Source organism: Tarenaya hassleriana, unplaced genomic scaffold (genome assembly GCF_000463585.1).
Source record: "Tarenaya hassleriana unplaced genomic scaffold, ASM46358v1 Cleome19, whole genome shotgun sequence".
Classification (NCBI taxonomy): domain Eukaryota; kingdom Viridiplantae; phylum Streptophyta; class Magnoliopsida; order Brassicales; family Cleomaceae; genus Tarenaya; species Tarenaya hassleriana.
The window spans coordinates 2,354,325-2,376,128 of NW_010965304.1; the positions used below are offsets into that span (position 1 = coordinate 2,354,325).

At 37.4% G+C, this 21,804-nt stretch overlaps 3 protein-coding genes across 3 annotated transcripts; 2 read left to right on the forward strand and 1 right to left on the reverse strand.

Moving 5' to 3' along the window:
• The first annotated feature begins 897 nt into the window (after nt 1-897).
• Nucleotides 898-8,928, forward strand: LOC104811188 (DDT domain-containing protein PTM-like). The gene is made up of 9 exons (XM_010537810.2): nt 898-2,675; nt 2,794-3,408; nt 4,350-5,412; nt 5,846-6,134; nt 6,258-6,382; nt 6,774-7,234; nt 7,416-7,444; nt 7,579-8,223; nt 8,330-8,928. The coding sequence occupies exons 1-9, from the start codon at nt 1,408-1,410 to the stop codon at nt 8,440-8,442; spliced, it is 4,608 nt and encodes a 1,535-aa protein (XP_010536112.2). The 5' UTR covers nt 898-1,407; the 3' UTR covers nt 8,443-8,928.
• Nucleotides 8,929-9,937: 1,009 nt separating this feature from the next.
• On the reverse strand, nt 9,938-16,119 carry LOC104811189. The gene is made up of 9 exons (XM_010537811.1): nt 15,627-16,119; nt 14,920-15,006; nt 14,627-14,716; nt 14,016-14,096; nt 13,685-13,879; nt 11,465-13,588; nt 11,039-11,185; nt 10,552-10,913; nt 9,938-10,442 (listed from the first exon to the last, which is right to left on the reverse strand). Exons 1-9 carry the CDS (start codon nt 15,693-15,695, stop codon nt 10,310-10,312), a joined length of 3,288 nt encoding a protein of 1,095 aa, XP_010536113.1. The 5' UTR covers nt 15,696-16,119; the 3' UTR covers nt 9,938-10,309.
• A 4,280-nt stretch (nt 16,120-20,399) lies between these two features.
• LOC104811303 (NAC transcription factor 25-like) lies at nt 20,400-21,085 on the forward strand. The gene is made up of 2 exons (XM_010537964.1): nt 20,400-20,607; nt 20,766-21,085. The coding sequence occupies exons 1-2, from the start codon at nt 20,400-20,402 to the stop codon at nt 21,083-21,085; spliced, it is 528 nt and encodes a 175-aa protein (XP_010536266.1).
• Nucleotides 21,086-21,804: the final 719 nt, after the last annotated feature.

Here is a 21,804-nt window from a genome sequence, read left to right on the forward strand (position 1 = left end):
CCGGCCACGACTCTCACGGCTTTTGCTTCTCCACCGCCTACCCTAATGATTCCTGCGTCTGCCGAGTCCCCGGCTGCTGAAAACCTTTTCTTCTTTCTTGTTATTATCATTGTTATGGTATTTATTTATTATGATTGTTATTGTTGAAAACCTCTCCTTGTTATTATTATTTTTATTGTTATGAAAACTATATATTCAGGCCACGGATTTTTAAGATAACTCTCGTTATATTCGTCCAATATCAATATGCAAAAAAAAAAAAATAAAAAAAAATCTGTATCGTTTGATCGAACAGACGAAGAGTCGATCAAGAAACCCAAGAAATGGTTAAAAAAATCTCTATTTCAAATATAGAGAAAACCCAAAAAACATTGATTCATACAATATAATCCATGGTTATTTCCAATAAAATAAAATGTGCAAACCTTTTAGCGATGAAATTAATTTTATTAATCTTAAATCAGATATTTGTTTAAGATTCGAGGTGTAATGGGCAATTAATTATAACCCGTGGATTGTTTAATAATATGATTAGATAGAGTAATAGGATATCAGTGTGATGCAATTCAAAATAATAATAATAATAATAATAATAATAATAATAATAATACTAATAATAATAATAATATATTTTTAGATGCAATTATGTAAATTTTTAGAAATACTTTATGATTTTAAAAATGATGTAAATTTAAATAAATCACCAAAAGTGAAAGAAAATTAAGAAATTAAAATGTTTCCTTTTTCTTGGGATCGATCAACATTTAAATGCGATTATTTTAGTGAAGTAAGGTATCTTGGAATTAATAAATATTTGATTTGAGAGATCTTTTTATAACATAACGAGAGCTTTGACCAGGAAGAGAAGAAGAGGAAAAAAGGGGAGACGGAGTGGGCGAGAAGAGGGAGAGAGCGCTTCGTCTCACGTCTGTTTCTTCCCTATCGGAATTGCAGTGACAACTCCTTGGGAGAGACGGAGGAATACACCTTCATCGCTTTGTCTCTCTATCTTTCTTTGTTTCTTTGCCTGAGGAGTGAGAAACCAAGCGATCTCTCTCTCTCTTCGCATGTTGAAAGCGTTTCCTAAAGCGAGAGAGGAGTCGAAGTCGACCCACTGCTTTCTCTCTCCCTTCGGAACCCAGACTGGGTTTTATGGGTTTCCTTTGCTTCATTCGTTCATAGGTTCTCTCGTCCCAAGAATCTAAATCAAGTTCGCAAACTATGGAGTTCGTGGGCAAAGTCTTCAGGAAAGAGCTCGAGGTGCTTGGGTTTTAGTGGGGAACTGTTCGATCTTGCGATACCTCGTCTGGGTTCTTCGAAATTGTTTACGAGAACGGTCTTGCCGAGATTTCTGAATTGGAGGAGGTTGTCGCGCTTCTGGTCGGAGGAGGGGATTCTCCGGAGGAGATGGTCGGGGTGGAGCCGCGCGTTGGTCAGAGGCCGAAGAAGCGCGCGCGGGTCGCGATGATCCGAGACATCAGGCGCGGCGATTCTGGCGGTAAGGAAGAACGATTACGAAACGAGGTAAAACCGTTAAAAAATGTCGATTTGAATTATGGGTTTGTGGAGAACACTGGGATTAGTGAGCGTTTTGGTGCGAATTTGAGTGGGAATGTCGATTTAAATTGTGGGCCTGATGAAACCCTTGGTGGGAAATGCGCGTCTGGGACGGATTTGAATGAGGAAGTGGGGGATTTGACGACTGGATTTGATTTGAATTCGAATAAAGAGTTAGGTTTGATTCATGTGAATATCGATCACGAAGAAAATTTAAGTGAGAAAAGGAGTTATATTGACCTGAACTTGGATGCAAACGGTGATTTGGATGAGGTTGGTGGCTCTGCTTTGGATGAGCAGAAGAGAGAGCAGGGGTTTGATTTGAATTTGGAGATTGATGTGGAGAATAACAAGGCTGGTATGGACGTTCAAATAAATGGAAACAGTGCAGATCAAGAACCCAGTGAGCAGGATTATACCGGTTTCCACAATTATCTTGAGAATGGAGAGTTTAAAGAAGCTCATGTTGCTAAAGTAACACACGAACAGCTTATCGAGGAGATTCAGATGCAAAATAGTGTTTCAGGTCAAGAATTTTATACCCCTGATTCTAATGGTGTCAGTCAGAAGGATGATCCTTCTGAGCATCGCGATAGAGTTGTTGACGAGTCTCAGTCTGATAGAGGAAATTCGTACGAATTAAGGAACGGCCAGAGGAAAAGAATAAAAGTTTTGGATAACTCAAATTTTATGACTGAAACTGTGTTACGAAGAAGCACTCGTAGAATGTCATCACGGACTCGTGTCACTCCCACATCGACTACTTGTTTACTCGATGAAGTATGCCCTTCTCCTGCAGTCAGTGGTCAGACAGAGGTGGAGCATTTAATTGTGAATACTTTGCTCAACCAAAAGCCACAATTGCCACCATCTTCCCGTAACTTGAGCTTCAAAGGTCTTCCTTTGCTTGATATCTTTTCTGTTTATTCTTGTCTGAGGTCATTCAGTACTTTATTGTTTCTAAGCCCTTTTGAGTTGGAGGATTTCGTGGAAGCTCTGAGGTGCGTCTCTCCTAGCCTGTTATTTGATAGCATCCATGTTTCTGTCTTACAAATATTGAGAAAGCATTTGGAACAAGTTGCTGCTGAAGGTGACCTATCTGCTTCTTATATCCTAAGGTATATTTTATTGTCTGCTGCACACTCATGCTCTAGGCATAGATAACTTGGGGCGCTTCTGTTGTAGGGATGTGATCCATTTTTGGTTCTTACATTTTGGTGGTTGTCTTGAATGTAGGAGTCTTGATTGGGATATGCTGGATCTGGTTACTTATCCTCTTTTTTTGGTAGAGTATCTACTATTTCGTGGGTCAGACCACGGTCCTGTATTCGATCTTGGTCGGTTAAACTTCTTCAGAAAGGAATACTTCAAACAATCTGTGACTCTGAAAATCGAGATACTACGTCGCTTGTGTGACGACATGATAGATGTTGAAGCCGTGAGATCAGAGCTTAATAGAAGATCTTTGGCACCCGAGTTTGAAATGGAACTCGATAGGAGCATGAACACTGACACGAGAAGGAGAAGACGAAGTATTGTGGAACTGGGCAATGATTTGTCTTTAAATGCTGAGGTAATTGATGTTTCTTCTGACTGGAACAGTGATGAGTGTTGCCTGTGTAAAATGGATGGGAGCTTACTGTGCTGTGATGGCTGTCCAGCTGCCTATCACTCTAAGTGTGTTGGTGTCGCCAGTCACCTTTTGCCCGAGGGTGATTGGTACTGTCCTGAATGTTCATTTGATAGGCGTAGGCCAGGATTAAAGCCTGGAAGGCTAGTTCGAGGAGCAGAATACATAGAAACTGATCCCCATGGACGGCAATACTATAGCAGTTGCGGGTACCTATTGGTGTAAGTATCGCCAAACCTATATTTTGGATTCACCCCGATGACTACTTATTTTCCGATTCTATCACATATTTGCATGAATTTTTTTATGGTTTCGCTCATCCCAACTCAATGATATCAGAATTTGGTGATAACGTGCATATACATATCTCATGAGACCAAACCAATGGGAGGTAATTTTGATATTTGGAGGATTGCTTCTGCTTGGATATGTTAGGTTGGAAAACTTATTCTAAGTTTTAGCTATCTAAAGGATTTCAAGCTTGTTTATGGTTTCTGTCTATTGTGTAAAATGTAAACGACATTAGTTATAGAATCTTGATGATCATTGTCCATTGTTGGGTTGTGAGTGGCTCATAAAAGCTTTGTAGAATTTGGATATTCACATTATTTTCTTCTCTATTCTAACGTTGGTTATACTCTCCCATTTCCACACCCACAAATTAAGTGATCAGATTTTTAGTGCACCAACCAAACAGAATGATGATTATTTATGACTTTTTCTGTTCTAATCTGTAAAATGTTTTCTGCAGTATAACTGGTTTCTTGAATAACTATTGTCCTGTTCCGCCGCTCCTAGTTTTTTGAAGTTGTAGCATGGCGATACATGTAAAATGGCCTTTTTTTTTTCTCTCTTTGTTTAGTTACAAAATGTCGCCCAAACTGTCTCTGGTATGTAGTTTATATGGTGAAAGATTTAGTCGAGGATGATAAGATACATTCACTTATTCACAATATCTGTTTACAGTCAGTTCCTTTTTTCTCAAGTTTAGTGCCCCGAAAAAAGGAAAACAAGTCTCTGGTTAGATCTCGTGAATGACTGGATGTTTTGTATTTTTATAAAATAACTATAAACATTCGCCATATGTCATGTTATATGATTATAGTATCTGGAATATGCTTGCTTCAAGAACTGGTTGATGTTATTCTCTTATGAATTGCAGGATAGAAACGGATGGTTCAGGGTCACTGAATTACTATGACATGAATGATGAGAACCGTGTGGTGGAGGTGCTAAAGTTGTGTGGTAGTCTCTATAAAGATGTAGTAAATGCTATTAACAAACACTGGGACATTCCTGTTGGCTCAAGAAGAACAATCAGCAGTGTGAATCCTCAAATGTCTGCAAGTGTGGATGGATCAGCAGAAGGAACTATTCCTTCTACTGATGGGTCTAAGGCTGTGGCAACTTCACCAGCTCCTGAAGTGAAGACTGCAACTGCTGTTGAAGGAATGGATGGAATATCAATTCTCGGGCATTCGGATAATCGTCATCTTAAGAGTTCTCGAAAGCTATCAGATTCAACTAGTGGACTAGATATCAGGAAAATGAGTTCTGAAGGGTCTGCCGAGATGATGCAAAACGGTTCTGGTAGTTCCCATGAGGAAGCACCATCTAGCAATTTGGACATCATGAAAGAACAAGAAAAGGATAGCCATTTGCCTTCCAATAATTTTTCTAGAATAAACACAAGGAAGGGAAACAAACTGGAGATGCAAAGTGAAAAAGGCTACAGAAACTGTTACATTTTTGCTCGGATGACTTCACTGATTGCTGGGGAGTTGTTGCATAAGTTACCAATCCATAGTAACGAAGTGAAATCTGATGAAGATATTATTTCTATCCAGTTGAAAACTATATTGATGAACTCCAACAAATTTCATTGGGGAAACATCCAAAGCATGTATCTAGATGCATGGAAAGAAACATGTGGGTGGTGCTTTTCCTGCAAAAATCCTTCTGAGGGTGTGGGGAACGAGATGGATTGTTTATTTAACATGAGTCTCGGGCCGGTCCGTGGCCTTCATGAAAGTGAGATGGCTAGTATTAAATCCAATAACAAGAACAGTCACCTTTTGGCTGTCATGTGTCAAATAATCTCCATGGAAAATCGACTTCGTGGCCTTCTCACTGGTCCATGGTCGGATCCACAGTACTCCAGGATCTGGCGTGACAGCATTCTCAATGCATCAAATACTTTGGGTTTGAAGCTTTTATTGCTTAAAGTAAGTTTCTAAGTACTATCTTCCTCCTGTCAACATTTATTTCATATTAGCAGCTACAGAAGTAGGATCATATGTAAATTGAATCCTATGTCGGTCCTTACACTAACTGACCTGTTCGACCCCTAAGCTTATCCTGTGCAAGTGTACATGTTTTGTGTCATTGTCGATAGGTTTGTTATGTAAAAGTTGTCTTCTGTTTGTAAACATATTTCTTCATAGTGGAAAAGCTATCATGTTGTTTGTAGTTTGGCTAGCATTGTCGAATATTAATAGTCTTTTAGATGGCTTAAGATTTAGCTATCATAATCAGTGCTTGGCGTCTTGAGCTCTTGATATTTTTTAATTTGCTGACGAGTGTAGTTGTGCAACTCTTTCTTGCATGCATCATTTGCTTGATTCTATATTAAAAGATTGTGTTATTATCATTGAACAGTTAGAGGAAAGTCTGCATTATCGAGTGCTTTCATCAGAGTGGCTAAACCATGTAGATTTTGGCATGACAATGGGTTCGGCAATCCATATTGTTACTGCTTCAACATGCTCACTGTCAAAGCGTGCGATTGATAAAAGAAGGGGAAGGATGAGGGATCCTGGGGTTAAACATACCACAAAAACAGACGTGGGATTGACCATGTGTTGGTGGAGAGGTGGCCGGCTTTCACGACAATTATTCAATTGGAAAGTTTTGCCTCAGTCTTTGGTCTTGAAGGCAGCCAAACAAGGTTTGCCTTTTCGTTTTGTTAGAATTTCTAATCTTGTGGAGTTTACAGTTTTTTATTTTGTTTTTGCACTCTTCTTCGTGTTGGCACTATCCTAAATTTATGCTTTCTTTTTGTTTCTTGCAGGTGGAAGTAGAAAGATTCCAGGAATATTTTATCCTGAGAATTCAGATCCCCCTAGAAGAAGCCGACGTGTTGCATGGCAAGCAGCAGTTGGGTCATGTACAACCTCGGAGCAGCTCGGTTTGCAGGTAAAATAAACTGTATTCGGCTAATCTAATTTTTTTGTTTCTTGTCATTGGTTAGATATGTCAAGGTTTATTTCTCCTGGGGTGTATTTGTCATGTCTTAGAATTTAGTTTAGGGTCTAATGCTATTTGATATCATTTCTGACAATAACTTCACTGAACCTTTTGGCTTAAAACTTTTTTGTTGATGATGATTTTACTTACCTTTGCTTTTCATTTGTTCTACTCTTGGACCTTTTGTATTTGGTGAAATAAAGAAAATGATCAGAAGTTCGAATTTTTTGCATGTGTGTAATTAATGATTGAATCCTTACTTGTGTCCACTATCTGTAACAAGTGAATTTCAGTCATTTACCACTTCTGGGACAATTCGTAGCTAATTCCATGATTTCAGGTGAGGGAACTTGATTCTTACATCAAGTGGGTTGATATTGAAAACACTCATCTCCTTCCAGCATTGGATAAAGAATCCAAAAAATATGTGAGGCTCTTCAAAAAGGCCATTGTTCGTAGGAAGTCCTTGGAAGCAGAAAATGTGAAATATCTCCTCGATTTTGGTAAGAGGAGAAATATTCCTGATGTCGTCTTGAAAAACGGTTGCATGGCTGAAGAATCCTCTAGCGGGAGGAAGAAATTTTGGCTGAACGAAATGCATGTGCCTTTACATCTCCTGAAAGGCTTTGAAGAGAAGAAAATCGCGAGAAAAACTGGTAAGGCAACCTCTTTCAGACGGTCTGAGGTCGGCAAGGCACGCAAAAGGTCCTCAGAGCAAAAGGGTTTCTTGTACCTCTTTGCAAGGGCAGAAAGATCTGAATCTTCCCAGTGTGCACACTGCAACAAAGATGTGCTTTTGAGGTTTACCCTTGTTATCTCCACTCTTTTCTTCTTCTGGAATTTAAATTCCGCCCTCTTTTTCCTCTCTTGATTTAGTTATAAATTTGATAATACAGTAACTTTATCGAATTTATATTTATCTGTTGACCCCAAGAAAGTTGTTACTTATCCATTTTCATGTTTCTCTTTCTGATAATGACAGTGAGTCTGTTTGCTGCTACATCTGCAAGGGTGAGTATTTCTCTTTTCGACTGAAACTTTAAAATTGGAACTCTTACAAAGAAAAACACAAAACCTTTGTTTATTATACATGTGATCTGGTGCTGAAAATCTTACTTATTGGTGTGATGTGATATGAATTTCAGGATATTTCCACAAAAAACATGTCAGGAAGGCAGATGGCGAGGAATGCTCGTATATCTGCCACCAATGCCGTGGTGAAATTCTAGCAAAGGAACAACCAATGAAACGAAAAAGAGGGCGGCCACCTGGGAGTTTCCGCCGCAAAAGTTTTGGACTTCAGACACAAAAGCATAAAAAGGTCACACCGACTCGCAAGTCATCTCGAGTAAAGAAGACTAAAATCTCAGTGGCAGAGAAGATTTCTCTTAGGTTGCAGAATCATAAGAAGGTTGTCACGAGCTTAAGTCTGCGTCGTTCAACCAGAAGACGAAAGCATGTTTTCCCTCTGCAAGATGAAAGCAAACCTCCAGCTTTAATAAACAAGAAACAGAAACCGAAACCGAAAAGAGGTCGTGGCAGGCCAAAGAAAGTTAAACGAGAAATTCCATTGATAAAGAAGAGAACGAAAAGGCTCTTTAGTTATTGGTTGAACGGTCTTCTGTTGTCCAGAAAACCTGGTGATGAACGTGTAGCGAAGTTCCAGGGAGACAGATATTTTATTCCTTCAGAAAACTCAGATACCGATAACGACATTCCTAAATGCCACATATGTGCTTCCTCTGAATCTGCATCCTCGTCAGCTCTCATTGCCTGTGAAATTTGCGGAGGTAACAGTGACACGTGTTTTTACTCTATTAGCATCCTCGCCATCTTCGAGATTCAATTACAGTTTCCTTTTGTAGGTTCTAATTCATGTATCTTTGGATTTTGTAGGATGGTTCCATGGGGAAGCATATGGGCTCAACGAGGAGAAATCAGACATGCTGATTGGATTCCGCTGCCATATCTGTCGGAAACAGTCACCTCCCGAGTGTCCTCATCCATAATCTATATTACCTGTACTGTCCTAATTCCATGGGAAGCTGTTTCTGGTTCGGTGACTTTGGATGAACAAAGAGCTTCTGCATTTGTAAAAACAGATTCTTTAGGGGGAGACGATATGGAAGTGCAAATTGAGGAACAGCAAGTGAGAGAACTCGGGTCGTGAGGAGCTTCTATACGATCTTAGGACAAGGTCTTTGTTAAAAGAAAAGCGACCCGAGACAGGTATTGTTCCGGCTAACCAATTGAGACTTGATTTAGGTGAAAATATATTCAGGTTTTCCCGTGGCATGGGATTGGCTTTGGAGTCTGCTAACTCGAAATGGAAAAACAAAAAAGACGGTTTAGATGGGATTTTAGATGTGGTAGTTTTTAGTTAGACAGGATGAAGAGTGACTTAAGGTGGGGAGGTTTTAGGGCAAAAGGAGAGTTTGATTTCTAACATATGACTGTTTCTCAAAGTTGTAGAGAGGGGTTTTAGACGTCATCTTACGTCGTGGATACTACGTCGCTTGTGTGACGACATGATAGATGTTGAAGCCGTGAGATCAGAGCTTAATAGAAGATCTTTGGCACCCGAGTTTGAAATGGAACTCGATAGGAGCATGAACACTGACACGAGAAGGAGAAGACGAAGTATTGTGGAACTGGGCAATGATTTGTCTTTAAATGCTGAGGTAATTGATGTTTCTTCTGACTGGAACAGTGATGAGTGTTGCCTGTGTAAAATGGATGGGAGCTTACTGTGCTGTGATGGCTGTCAGAAATGAGGAAACCCATTATCTCAGAAGCATGAGGAACCATCATAGCTCTGATATTTGGTTCCTATAATATTCCAAGTGAAGGCTTGTGAAATATAAAAGTGTGTGTATATATAATTGTGGTATGCTATATATAGTGTTGCAAGTACTAACTCATCCCACTGATGTATAACGAATGATCTCTGGAGGTAAGGTTACCTCTTCATATGTGTGTTTCAATTTTCAAAAGAGAGTGAAAGCATGTCTCAATTCTCAGTTAACCGAAGAAAACTTTTTGGAGTTGACCGAGGTCATGACTTTCTGGGGCAATTTCTAACTTCTTTATGTGAAGTGAATGATTAGGGTATTTCCTGATTATATATATATATAGGCATATCTGTGAATATAAAAAAAAAGTAAGGGCAAAATGGGTTTTTACAACAAACTCAAGTACCCCCTCTCGGAACCAGATTCTTGGATTTGATCCAAACCTGAAATCAATGTTTTTAGTTCCGATTACTCAAACTATTATCATTGACGTCCGGATATTCGAAATTCGTGTTTTTGCCCAACCCTCAGGTTTATAGGATAGAAATTTCTAACCCGTCTAATCTACAGTCATTTTGGTTTCAGATATTACTATATGGAATTAAAACACGCTATGATCTACTTGCATAAAACAAAACGGTCTATCCATCTTTTCTTTATAAACCACGGAGTCCCAATCTGAAGAGATTGAGGAACACAAAGTAAAAGAATCAGCAATAATATTTTGTAGAGTAAAACATAATGCGCTTGTAGACTTTACAGTGTTACCCACAAAAAATTTACAACTTACTAAATTTCACCCCATACAAAGAAGCAAAAAAAAAAAAAAAAAAAAATCATACCATTCCCACTACTCAGGGTGACACATGACAAACCCTGAAAACAGAAAATGAACACATACAATGCCAAACTAGCATCAAAGAAGGAAAAATAACCCTAATCTCTATATTTGTCATTATATCCAACCCGATTTCCTCACAAACTTGCCGAAACCCGATCACGGGGCGCGAATTTGGTCGGAAAAAAAAAATATAAGCCATGAAAAGTCCGATTTGGTGTTATTTTGGTGGTAAAAGAAACGAATTCAATGAGGTATGTCTTCACTTCCTACACCAACACTGGATTTATCAACCGTACGGACGTTGTATTGTTCGTATACTCGTGCTCTATTCTCGGCCCACCATTGTTCCGCTTGCTTCTCGCTAAAACGCTTTCGACTAACGGAAAAAAAAAAAAGAAAACCATGTTAAGAGTTCATTAGATTAATGATTCGTCTTGGAAACGTTTCTGAATGGAGCAAAAGTTTCGTGGCGACGGGGAATGTACCTGAAACGAACGCGTTTGAGGTCTCTTGCTCCACCAGGCAAGGCGGTGAGAGTGATGTACACACCAGGTTCATCTTGTTCGACCCATTCGTTCTCGCTCTCTTTTGATCGGTTCCCGGCTCTATTCGTCGTTTCGGAATTACCCTGATGTCGGTAACTTACCCCATCAAAGACAGGAGTGCTGGTCCCGTTGGAAAACAATGGGGTGTTCAACCCGTTTGGCTCAGGTTCTTGGAACGACTGTTGGTCAAAGATAGAGTTAGAAGGGTCAACGTAACAAGGGCTCGAGCCAAATGAACTGAGGGACGATGACTTGACAGTCCGAGCGGATCCTACAGGTAGTCTTTCAGCCATGTCTTTTAACTGCATGGTACATTGAAACGAATGGTTGTATGTAATCAGTAAACGGAAGATTATCAAAAGACAGAAGTCATCAAAAAGCTGCATAAACTAATTTTCGTTTTACAGCAAAGGGGAGACGTAATTACTTGAGCGGTAAGTGATTTGATGACTTCTTTGGCTGCCTTGCATCTTGCTGTCTCTTCGCTAGCGATTGCTAATGCCTCTTTCAGTTGTTTGGTTGTTCTTTCGAGCTCGGTTTCTTGAAGCTGCCCCTTCCGCGTAAGATTTTCAACCTAAGATATTATCGTTCACTAGTTAGCAAGATGTAGTTTAACGATAAAACGAGGAAATAGCCATCTTTAAATTGAAAAGCTTTTATACAATGCCTTGAAATTCGGCAGCGTAGTTTTGCAATATAATCTCGCCGACAACTCTTTTTTTCCATTCTCAGCAAAATGTGTGAATAATAAAATGCTTTGGGGAAACGTCTTCATTTTCGGGCAGCACAGGAAACTAAGGAGAATTACAGTTCAAAAAGGAGGAAGTTCATACGATAATGAGAAGAAAGTTACCTGAGCTCGTAGCTTAACAACCTCTTGGCTGAGGCTATCGTTGGTTCTCTTAACATCATCCACAACAATTTTCTGTGTGGTTAGTCCACTTAAAGTGGGGGTTGGTGTTGTTGAACGCGGTGGGCTAGGACGTCTTGATATTGGCGAAGTAGCCCGAGACACGATTCTAGAACCAGGAACAGAAGCTGAGAAGAACTTCTTTGATGATCCAAATACTGGATTGAAGGACTTGGATATGTTTAGTGCACCCCTTTGAGATCCTCCGTTTGGTATAGGAGAGACACGGCTACTATTGAATTCATACTTCTTGTTTTTCTTGAACCTACCATCCGCTTGCCTCATGGACTCCATCAATGAAAATCTCGCCAACTGGCCGTCGGATCTACAATCCAACTTCTCATCTTTGTCAACTGAATCTGATCCATGGTTGATGCTTCCTCTTCTACTCAGAGAAGAATGAGATGATGGATCAGTTTCCATGGCCTTCTTTAATTTGCTAAAACACTTGTCACAGACCCGATATGGTTTGTTCGGGTTCGGGGCCATAGAAGCCTTCAGAGATTTTTTGTTGCTGCATGAATGGCAAAATACTAGTCCACAGTTATAGCAATTGTGCCGCTTTCTCTTGAAATTGAAAGGCTGGCGGCAACCTGAACACATGGACTGGTCCATCCCCGACGCCCACTTGTGAAGGCAGACAGCTGTGGTGAAATTAGTACCACACGCAATACTTTTCACTTGTTTATCCTTCAGAGCATCCACCAATGTCGGAGTATTTCTATCATCTATATCCCCATGACCTAGTCTACCATTTGATCCCTTTCCCCAAGTGTAAACCTCTGTTCTCGAAGTTAAAACTGCAACATGATAAGCACCACAAGCAATCTCTTCCACAAAACTCTTGTGAAGTTTGCCTTCAACACGGATCGGAACCTTTCCATCTGCATGTGGATTTCCAAGCTGACCATAAACAGGACTGCCCATAGTATATACGTGACCAGATGTTGTAAGTGCTACTGTAAGGCTGTGCCCACACACAACTTGACAAAAATTGGGTTCGACAAGGGCAGCAACACAAGTAGGTACAAATCTCGGTTCCCTATCACCATGACCAAGACGGCCCTTATCACCATCGCCCCATGTAAACAGCTTCCCTGAAGAACAGTTACTTGAGCTTGAGCTCCCAACCATGACTTCTACAACTGCTGCCGTGTGCCATACACCACAGGCAGCTCGGACGGTGCGGAGGCCTTTCAAAGAGTCCACCTCTCTAGGTATGGAAACACTTTTTCTGTCTCCGTGGCCCAATACACCAAAGGTCCCATCACCGAAAGTAAACAACTGCCCAGCAGATGTCACAACAGCTGTGTGGTAAGGTCCACAAGCAATGGAAGACACATGTATGCCCTCCAACAGAAAATTTACCCTTTTTGGGAGCCAATGACTGACCTCATTTCCATGTCCAAGAACACCGAAATCCCCTTTTCCCCAGGTATACAATTCTCCTGATAGTGTAACTGCACAACTGTGGTATTCACCACATGCTACAAGTTCGATATTTGTGTTGCTAAGTGCATCGATGAGCTTTGGATGTTGAACATCAGAATCAACTCCATGGCCCATCCTGCCTCCAGACTCCTCTCCCCAAGAGAAAATTTCTCCTTGCTTTGTCACAAGGACAGCGTGCTGTCCACCACAAGCAATATTTTGGACATCAAGTACTATCGTTGATTCTAAAGCTTTTGGCAATAAGGAATCCATTTTTATGTCAAAGGAACTTCCAACTCGATGGTTCCCACCACCCAAAACAGCTTCCCCTATGCCTTCTCCCCATATGAAAACATCTCCCAATGCATCTCCGTCATCATGACCAGAACCATGGCTAGAGGAACTAACAGCACTTGACAAGCTAACCCTAAAAGCATCCATGCCCATACTCTTCATGTGACCATGCATGCTATCTGAGCCTCCAGATGACAAAGAGTGAACTGAAACGGTCACAGGGCCTGAGGGGAAAAATTCATTAGAAGGAACTGCAAATAATGCCATGTCCGAAAATGCTTTGTCAAGGCCATTCTTAGGAGGACTCTCATATGGACTATGAAGACGGTGATTAGAACCATCCTGAAACGTAAAAAGGATAAATACTTGGTTGACACATGCAGCAATTATGTGGCAAATCTTTATCAAAATATTGAGTCGAAAGCTTGATTCTATTACCTTTTGAAAGCTGTCATTGCTGCTAAACGGAGAATGCAAAGGGGAGCTCCGTCTTGTGTATGTTCTCGGGCTATTAGCTTCAGATGGTGTCCCGTCGCTTCTCGATTCTGTTCTCCACCTCCGTTGATGGCAGCGTGAAATCAAGGCTTTCAGACCACTAAACCACACCTCGGCCTCATCTTTATCCTTGCAGATCTACCAAAAACAATATCCTAATACCAGATTACAGAACTTCCAACAATCACATAGACATTCTGAATAACAGGATGATCATGTCAACGAGGAGCCAGAACAAAGAAAATTGTGAAAAAGAAGAGCTATAGAATCTCACCAAATCCAAAGACCTTTCATTATATATTAGCGAAAACGACTGATATTCCTTCTCTGGGCGCGGATACCTCTGAAAAATAGGCTACACAAGAACCGCCATACACAAGTTATCAGTATATTGCACTAGGAATGTAAGGGCCAGAAGACACTTGCCAATAAATGAAGTCATTCATGCAAATGTCGTGAGAGATGCAAATGCAGAGCAAGACCTCCTGCCTAAATGAAGTAAGAGCTGATGAGTTAAATCAGATACATAATGAACACAAAAACTTAAGGTGTTGAATTCTTATGTGGAAGAAGCAACTTCAAAGTAAAGAATTTACGACTGCCAGATAAATGAATTTGGTGCTTAAGATGCATCTCCTGAGACAATCAGATATAAACATTTCAGATCAGTTACAGGAACAAACATCCAAAGAACTGCAGCACCAAAACATAAAAATGAACAGAAAATAACTCTTACATGGAAGAACAGAGATCTAATCCATCAAACGAAGTCCATGATAAACTAGGTTAAGCAAGCTTACTGGTCTCGTGAATCTACTCTAAACATTTCATCATCAGCTCACTCAATAGATAAAATTCACATCAGCCACACGTATAGAAACTTACGGTGCGTTGCCCAGATATGATTCTAGAAACATGGCTCAGCTTTAGATGTTTCTCTTCCTTCCCTGAGAACCATATCAAAACAGTTTCATCCTGAAAGTAACATGGAAATTAATTAATCTCTGAAAAATGATATCACGCGCACACCGATATACAAAACAGAAGCAAATAAAGTGTATTATATGATCACAAATAAACCTCAGATAAGAAGTGGCATTAACATGGTAGTGCTGAAAACTCTTACATAAAGCAAGGAAAACAAGTAAGTCAACAGAAATCCCTACCAACCAACTTACATTAGAAAGGCGAAATGGACAGAACTTAGGCTTCCCCCGTCTTCCATACTTAAGCAAGTAAGCTCCCTTTTTGAGGGCAGTAATGGCCTGAGTCAAAATTAACCCACAACCTTCAGCAGGTAAAGCATGTAAATCCGGGCCACCGGCAGATTTTCAGTCATAAACAATAATATAAGATACTAAAGTGAATAAATCAAGATAAGGAGCAGTGGCTACAATCAAAGGTATCTCCTGACCGCAGGAAAACTGGGGTTAATTAATTTTCTTAAACATGTTCTGACAAACTTATCATCAGAACTAACGCATCTAAAATATAGTCCACAGCTATATGCTCGAAACTACAGAATTAGAAGTCAGAAACGAACTAGTTATCAGGAACGCTCAAAGTCTCAAAAGACGACTTAATTCCACAAACCGTAAGAATTGTACGGTAACCAGAATCAATTCACAACTATTAGTTCATTCGATAGCTGAAATTAAACTCGGGAACTCTTACAGTGGTGTAGGATTCCAGTGGTAACCTCAAGCACAATTCGGAATCTAGAACCGGAAATCTAATTTTAGTTCTGAGTATCATAAAAATAAAATTCCACAACGCTCTTTCTGTCAACATCTGATAGAAGTACTAACTCAATCTAAAAAAGCGAATCATCACAAGACTTAGATTGAGTGAAACAAAATCGCCATGAACAAAGAACAAGAACAACCTGCTCGATATCCCTCTCTACTGGACCAGTTCGGCTAAGATCTGAAGCCATCCTTCCGTTCCTCGACATAAACAAAATTTCAAGCGAAGCTCCTCAGCACCAAACCCCTTCTTCCGCCGAAACCCCGACCAAATCAACACAGCTCAACGTAAAATATGAGAAATCGAAAGACGTCCTACATTCACGGGATCCAGTTTTTATCGACATGATCGTCGATCTAGAAGCAACTCCAGGAAAGTTTCACTTCAATCTCATGATCGAGAAACCAATCGCAGATACATCTCCAGCTCTGAGTAGATTCAAATCGATCCGAGTTGTAGAAAAATCGAGCCGTCTTCAGGCAGAGAAAATTCGAGAATGCGTTGTTTGGATGCAAAGAAAACGTTTAGGAGACGCGAGAGAAAGTGAGGGAAAATTGGGAGGCAGAGAATCTAGAGACATGGCATGATCTACTTCGCAGTTTTCTAGCTTGAGGAGAGAGAGAGGTAAAGGAAGATTCTAAATGATAGAAAGAGAAAATAAAATTTTTCCTTGTATTTCAATAAATTCCAAAATATAAAAGCTGCTCTAATTACAGAATTACCACTTGACTGTGAAAAATATTTCACTTTCCTTTTTGACCCCTTATTCCAAATTTTCACTCTCTCGTCGATTAAATCAAATTAGATTGTTATTATTCTGAAGAAATTTAATTTTAAAGAAAAATGTAGGGTAATAATGAAACTTAAATAAAAATAACGCTTGGTTCTTAGAATTCTGGCAATTTGTTTTGGTCTCTATGATCTGAGATAGTACATAACACATTACAATATATTTGAACAAATAATAAAATTTTAAAAAATAAAAATAGAATTTTAATAAAAAAAATATATGGATCCTTATTAAAAACAATCTTTAAGAATTTGGGCTAAATCAAATATCGACTAAACTAATGATTACAACCATATCATGAATAAGATATGTATTTCTAATTATTTGAATCCTTATTTAGTTTGCAAAAATGGTGAGTCCAAACCAGGATTGCACATAATAACGACAAGTTTATACATAGTTAATTTGTCAAGAATAGACAAAAAAAATTTATAAGTAAATTTTTTTTGCACTTTCATTATATATATATATATCGACCCTTTTACAGTTTCACAAAAAAAAAAAAGGTGAAAGCTTATAAAGTATAACCATCAATATAAGTTTAACCTGAAATTTGTTTCTCATTCTAAAAAATATTTTAGATCTCAGATTAGAGAAAGTACTCAACTCAGTTAGAAAGATGACAAGTTCCCTCTACACGAAGTTGTCGATTCGATTCCACCTGAGGTCTGAATTTTTTCTTGAACAGATCAATTTTGACTAGTTTATCTATTCCACGTGGTTTGTCGACTATTGCGGAGCGCAGAGGTTTATTGTCCGAGATGTTATTCGCCTCGCAAAGCTGAATTAGTATCTGGTCTGAAGGAGCTAGGTGTGACACAAGTTCTCCACCGTTATAAAAAAAAATTAGATATATATATATACATATTTATTCATCAAGAATATTGTATCATTTTTAATAAAATAATTAGGATAAGAAAGTTATTACCCTTTTAAGTATAATTAAAAATCTGTATAAAATCTTCAATATTTATCTGTATACATATATGAACACGTGTTCTATTCAGACATTTAAAACCTATAAAGTGGTCACATCTTAAATTATTTTTAATATTAAATTTAATCAATTTAAGCAATATCAATAAAACCCAAACAAATTTAAAGTTCGAACATGCATAAATGTTTGGAAAACATGCTCGAAGGTCATACTAGAATTAATTTTGACATAGCTAAATATATTTAAACCAAATATTTAACAAAAAATGGCGTTAAAATTAAACTTGAAAATTTTAAATTAATTTCAAAAATAGGGTTAATCCCATATTCCCCCACAAATTTTCGAAAAAGTTCCAATTTTCTACACCAATTTTTAATTTGACAAAAAACTACACCGTATTTCAAATATTTCCAAATTCCCACACAAAATCTTAAAATGTGTTGCAATTTCCCCCATATCCGTAAACGACGTTAAGTTCTGTCAATTTTAATGCTGACGTGGTACAGATTTCGCCAAATCATCGCATTTCGCCACATCATCCTATCATGTCAGAAAATAAGTAAAAAATAAAATAAAATAAAAAATTTCCAGAATTTTTTTAAAAAACTAATAAAGTGAAATATTTTTAAAAAAACTTTTAAAAAATTACAGAATTTTAAAATTTATTTTTTAAAAATAAAATAAAAATTACATATTTCATATATACACACTTTTATATCTATACACAATTATATACATATACATATAAATATACATATACACACATATATACATCTACATACATAATTATATACATATACATATATACACATAAATAATATATATATATATATATATATATATATATTCATATATCTATATGTACATATTCATATATATACACATATATATCCATATATGCATTGAATATACATATATGTATGTATGCATGTATGTATAAATGTATATATATATATATGCATATGAATATGTATATATATATTTATACATATATACATACATATTCACATATATATACATATTCAATGTATATATATGGATATATATGTATATATATGAATATGTATATATACATATGTGAATATATATATATATATTATTTGTGTATATATGTATATGTAATTTTTTATTTTATTTTTAAAAAATATTTGTATATATGTATATGTATATAATTGTGTATAGATATAAAAGTGTGTATATATGAAATATGTAATTTTTATTTTATTTTTAAAAAATAAAATTTGAAATTCTGTATTTTTCTTTTATTTTATTAGTTTTTAAAAAAATTCTAGAAATTTTTCATTTTTTTTATTTTTATTTATTTTCTGACGTGGCAGAATGATGTGGCAAAATGCGATGATTTGGCGAAATCTATATGACGTGGCATGCCATATCAGCATTAAAATTGACGGAACTTAACGTCGTTTACGGATATGGGGGAAATTGCAACACATTTTAAGATTTTGTGTGGGAATTTGGAAATATTTGAAATCTGGTGTAGTTTTTTGTCAAATTAAAAATTGATGTAGGAAATTGGAACTTTTTCGAAAATTTGTGGGGAATATGGGATTAACCCTAAAAAATATTACTCATTCATACTCGTAGGCCATATGCTTGCATAATCAATTCTTGTACTTTTGAAATTCAACTTATCGACTAACATACTCATTGATTTAGGAAAAAAAACTAAAAATAGGATTGTTCCATCGAAATGAAAATACAGATTATATGTGGAGCTGCATATCATCATACATACATACATACATACATACATACATACATACATACATACATACATACATACATACATACATACATACATACATACATACATACATACATACATACATACATACATACATACATACATACATACATACATACATACATACATACATACATACATACATACATACATACATACATACATACATACATACATACATACATACATACATACATACATACATACATACATACATACATACATACATACATACATACATACATACATACATACATACATACATACATATCAAGCTTTGCTTTAAGCCAAGAAAAAAAGAAATTCTAAAACAGAAAAAGGGGAAAAACATTAGGGAAGATGGGCCAATGAATGGATAAAGATGCGTCATTGGCTAAGGTACATACATACATGCAATGCAGTTGCTCTTTACCAAAGAAAACAGTATACATACATGCACATGAGCATCATGACATGAATTCTCCCTTGGCCCCAAACTTGGAAATTAGGATGCAAAAGCAAATTTCTGTTCACACAAAGCTATTATATTTGTTCCATACGCTTATTTTCTTTTTCTTTTTTTTTTTTCCCTTTTTGGTGGGGTTTCACAACTCTTTATTGATAAATTAGATCAACACTATCAAATGAAGACGGGCCAAATTCTGTTGTTTTCATTTATATTTATTTTTAAAAATATAGAATAAATTAAGGGGAAAATATTGGAGAGTTAAAAATAAAATGGCAATTATAAAGGAAAAAAATAATGATCACACAACACAAGTCAGAATAGACAAGGCGGAGACAGATGTGATATCTCGAAGAAGAACATAAGTTTTCACGTACACATATTTATTCACCATTTGCATTCGTTGTCTTGTCTCTTATAATTTCGTACGAGCACAACACACCTGTGTAGTTATGAACATTGTTATTTAAAATATTCTTTTTTTTATAATTGTTTTTCTCATAGTGCATTTTTATAAAATTCCCAGAAAAAGACGCGGCGAGAGAATGGAATATTTCGGATTACGGACTGGCAACAAAAGATAAAGAAAATAATAATAATAATAATAATAATAATAATAATAATAATAATAATAATAATAATAATAATAATAATAATAATAATAATAATAATAATAATAATAATAATAATAATAATAATAATAATAATAATAATAATAATAATAATAATAATAATAATAATAGTTTAGGGTTTTTAAAACCGCAACGTTTACGGTTTCTTGGTGGCCAAGAAACTCAAGAAGATAATCTACTCGATACGCTCTTGGCACTCCAAGATACTTAACTACACGTGTGCCTTTGAAACTTTCGACGCTTCAATCGATAACTGAAATTGAAGCGTCCGTACCGTTTTGCCTCTTAAATTCGTTCTAAACTCCTTTCTTTGTGAAATACAGTTTCCATTTGGCAAGAAATCATGCCCAACCGATGGCGTGCCAGAGCGACCGAAGCGGATCCCGAAATTCTGGATTTTCTCAGTAAAATTCCAGCTGGTTGGAGGTTTGCGCCGACCGACGAGGAGCTCGTGTTTCTCTACTTGAAACCGAAGATCGAGCTTCAGCCCTTGCCTATGCACATGATTATGGACGTTAACATCTACAACCATCATCCCGAAACACTCTCAGGCAATTTTCTTGTCAGGTTCTTGGTTTAACGTTCATGGAAAAGTGTTGCAGATCTTAGTTAGGGTTTTTGAACATTTCTTGCGCTTGTGAGTTTCTTCCCCCTCGTCTCTTAATTAGTTGTGAACTTTTGGTATGGTTTTGTGTGTCACGTGAAGCAGCGGAATACGAAAAGTTTAACGACGGAGAGTGGTACTTCTTTACGCCGAGAGACAAGAAGTATCCGAAAACTTACCGCCCGAACCGAAAGGCGATCGGAGGATTTTGGAAGGCGTCGGGAAAATATGCTGGGGTCTATCTTGACGGGCGGGAGATTGGCAAGAAGAGATTGATGGTTTTCTACAACGGAAATCATCCGAACAGCAAGAAAACCGACTGGCTGATGAAAGAATACTGCTGCACAGTTGCTACTCCTCCTCCTCGCCAGGAAACCGATCAAGAAAATGACATGCAGGTCCGTGTTTTGATCAAGAAAATGTGATATTCCTCTCTTCATTTTGAATTCATCTCTCTCGTTTTCATTCTTTGATAACTCTTCATTTCTTTCTTAACTTTCTCTCTCTACTCTTATATTTCTCTCAACTCTTTCATTTTCTCTCTTCTCATTTCATTTTTATACATAGAAAAACAAACGAAAAATGGTTATTTCGTTGAGCATATCCTCACCGACGACCTCATATCTTCTTCTTGAGTCGGTCTAAGACAGAACAAATGACAAAAACTGAAGGTAAGTTCATTAATACAAGAGATTGGTTCGATGCATAAACTTTGTGTTTTGGGTTTGAGTTTTATGATTTTTAGAGTGAATCGTGTATTTTTTTATGAAAATGAGATAGATGCATAGCAAATCTGTCGAAGAAATGCAAGAAGCGTATATTTAATGCCAAATAAATGTTTGGAGCAATAATGGAACAGATTGACAAAGGTACGTTACATTGGTTACACCGTCTAAAATTTAATTTTGATCACACTGGTCACACTAGTCACATTGGTCACACAGGTCACACTGGTCACACTAGTCATACTGGTCACATCGTTTAAAATTTGTTTTGGTCACACTGGTCACACTAGTCACACTGGTCACACCGTTTAAAATTTGTTTTGGTCACACTGGTCACACTAGTCACATTGTCACACTAGTCACATTGGTCACACTGGTCACACTGGTCACACCGTTCAAAATTTAGTTTTGGTCACACT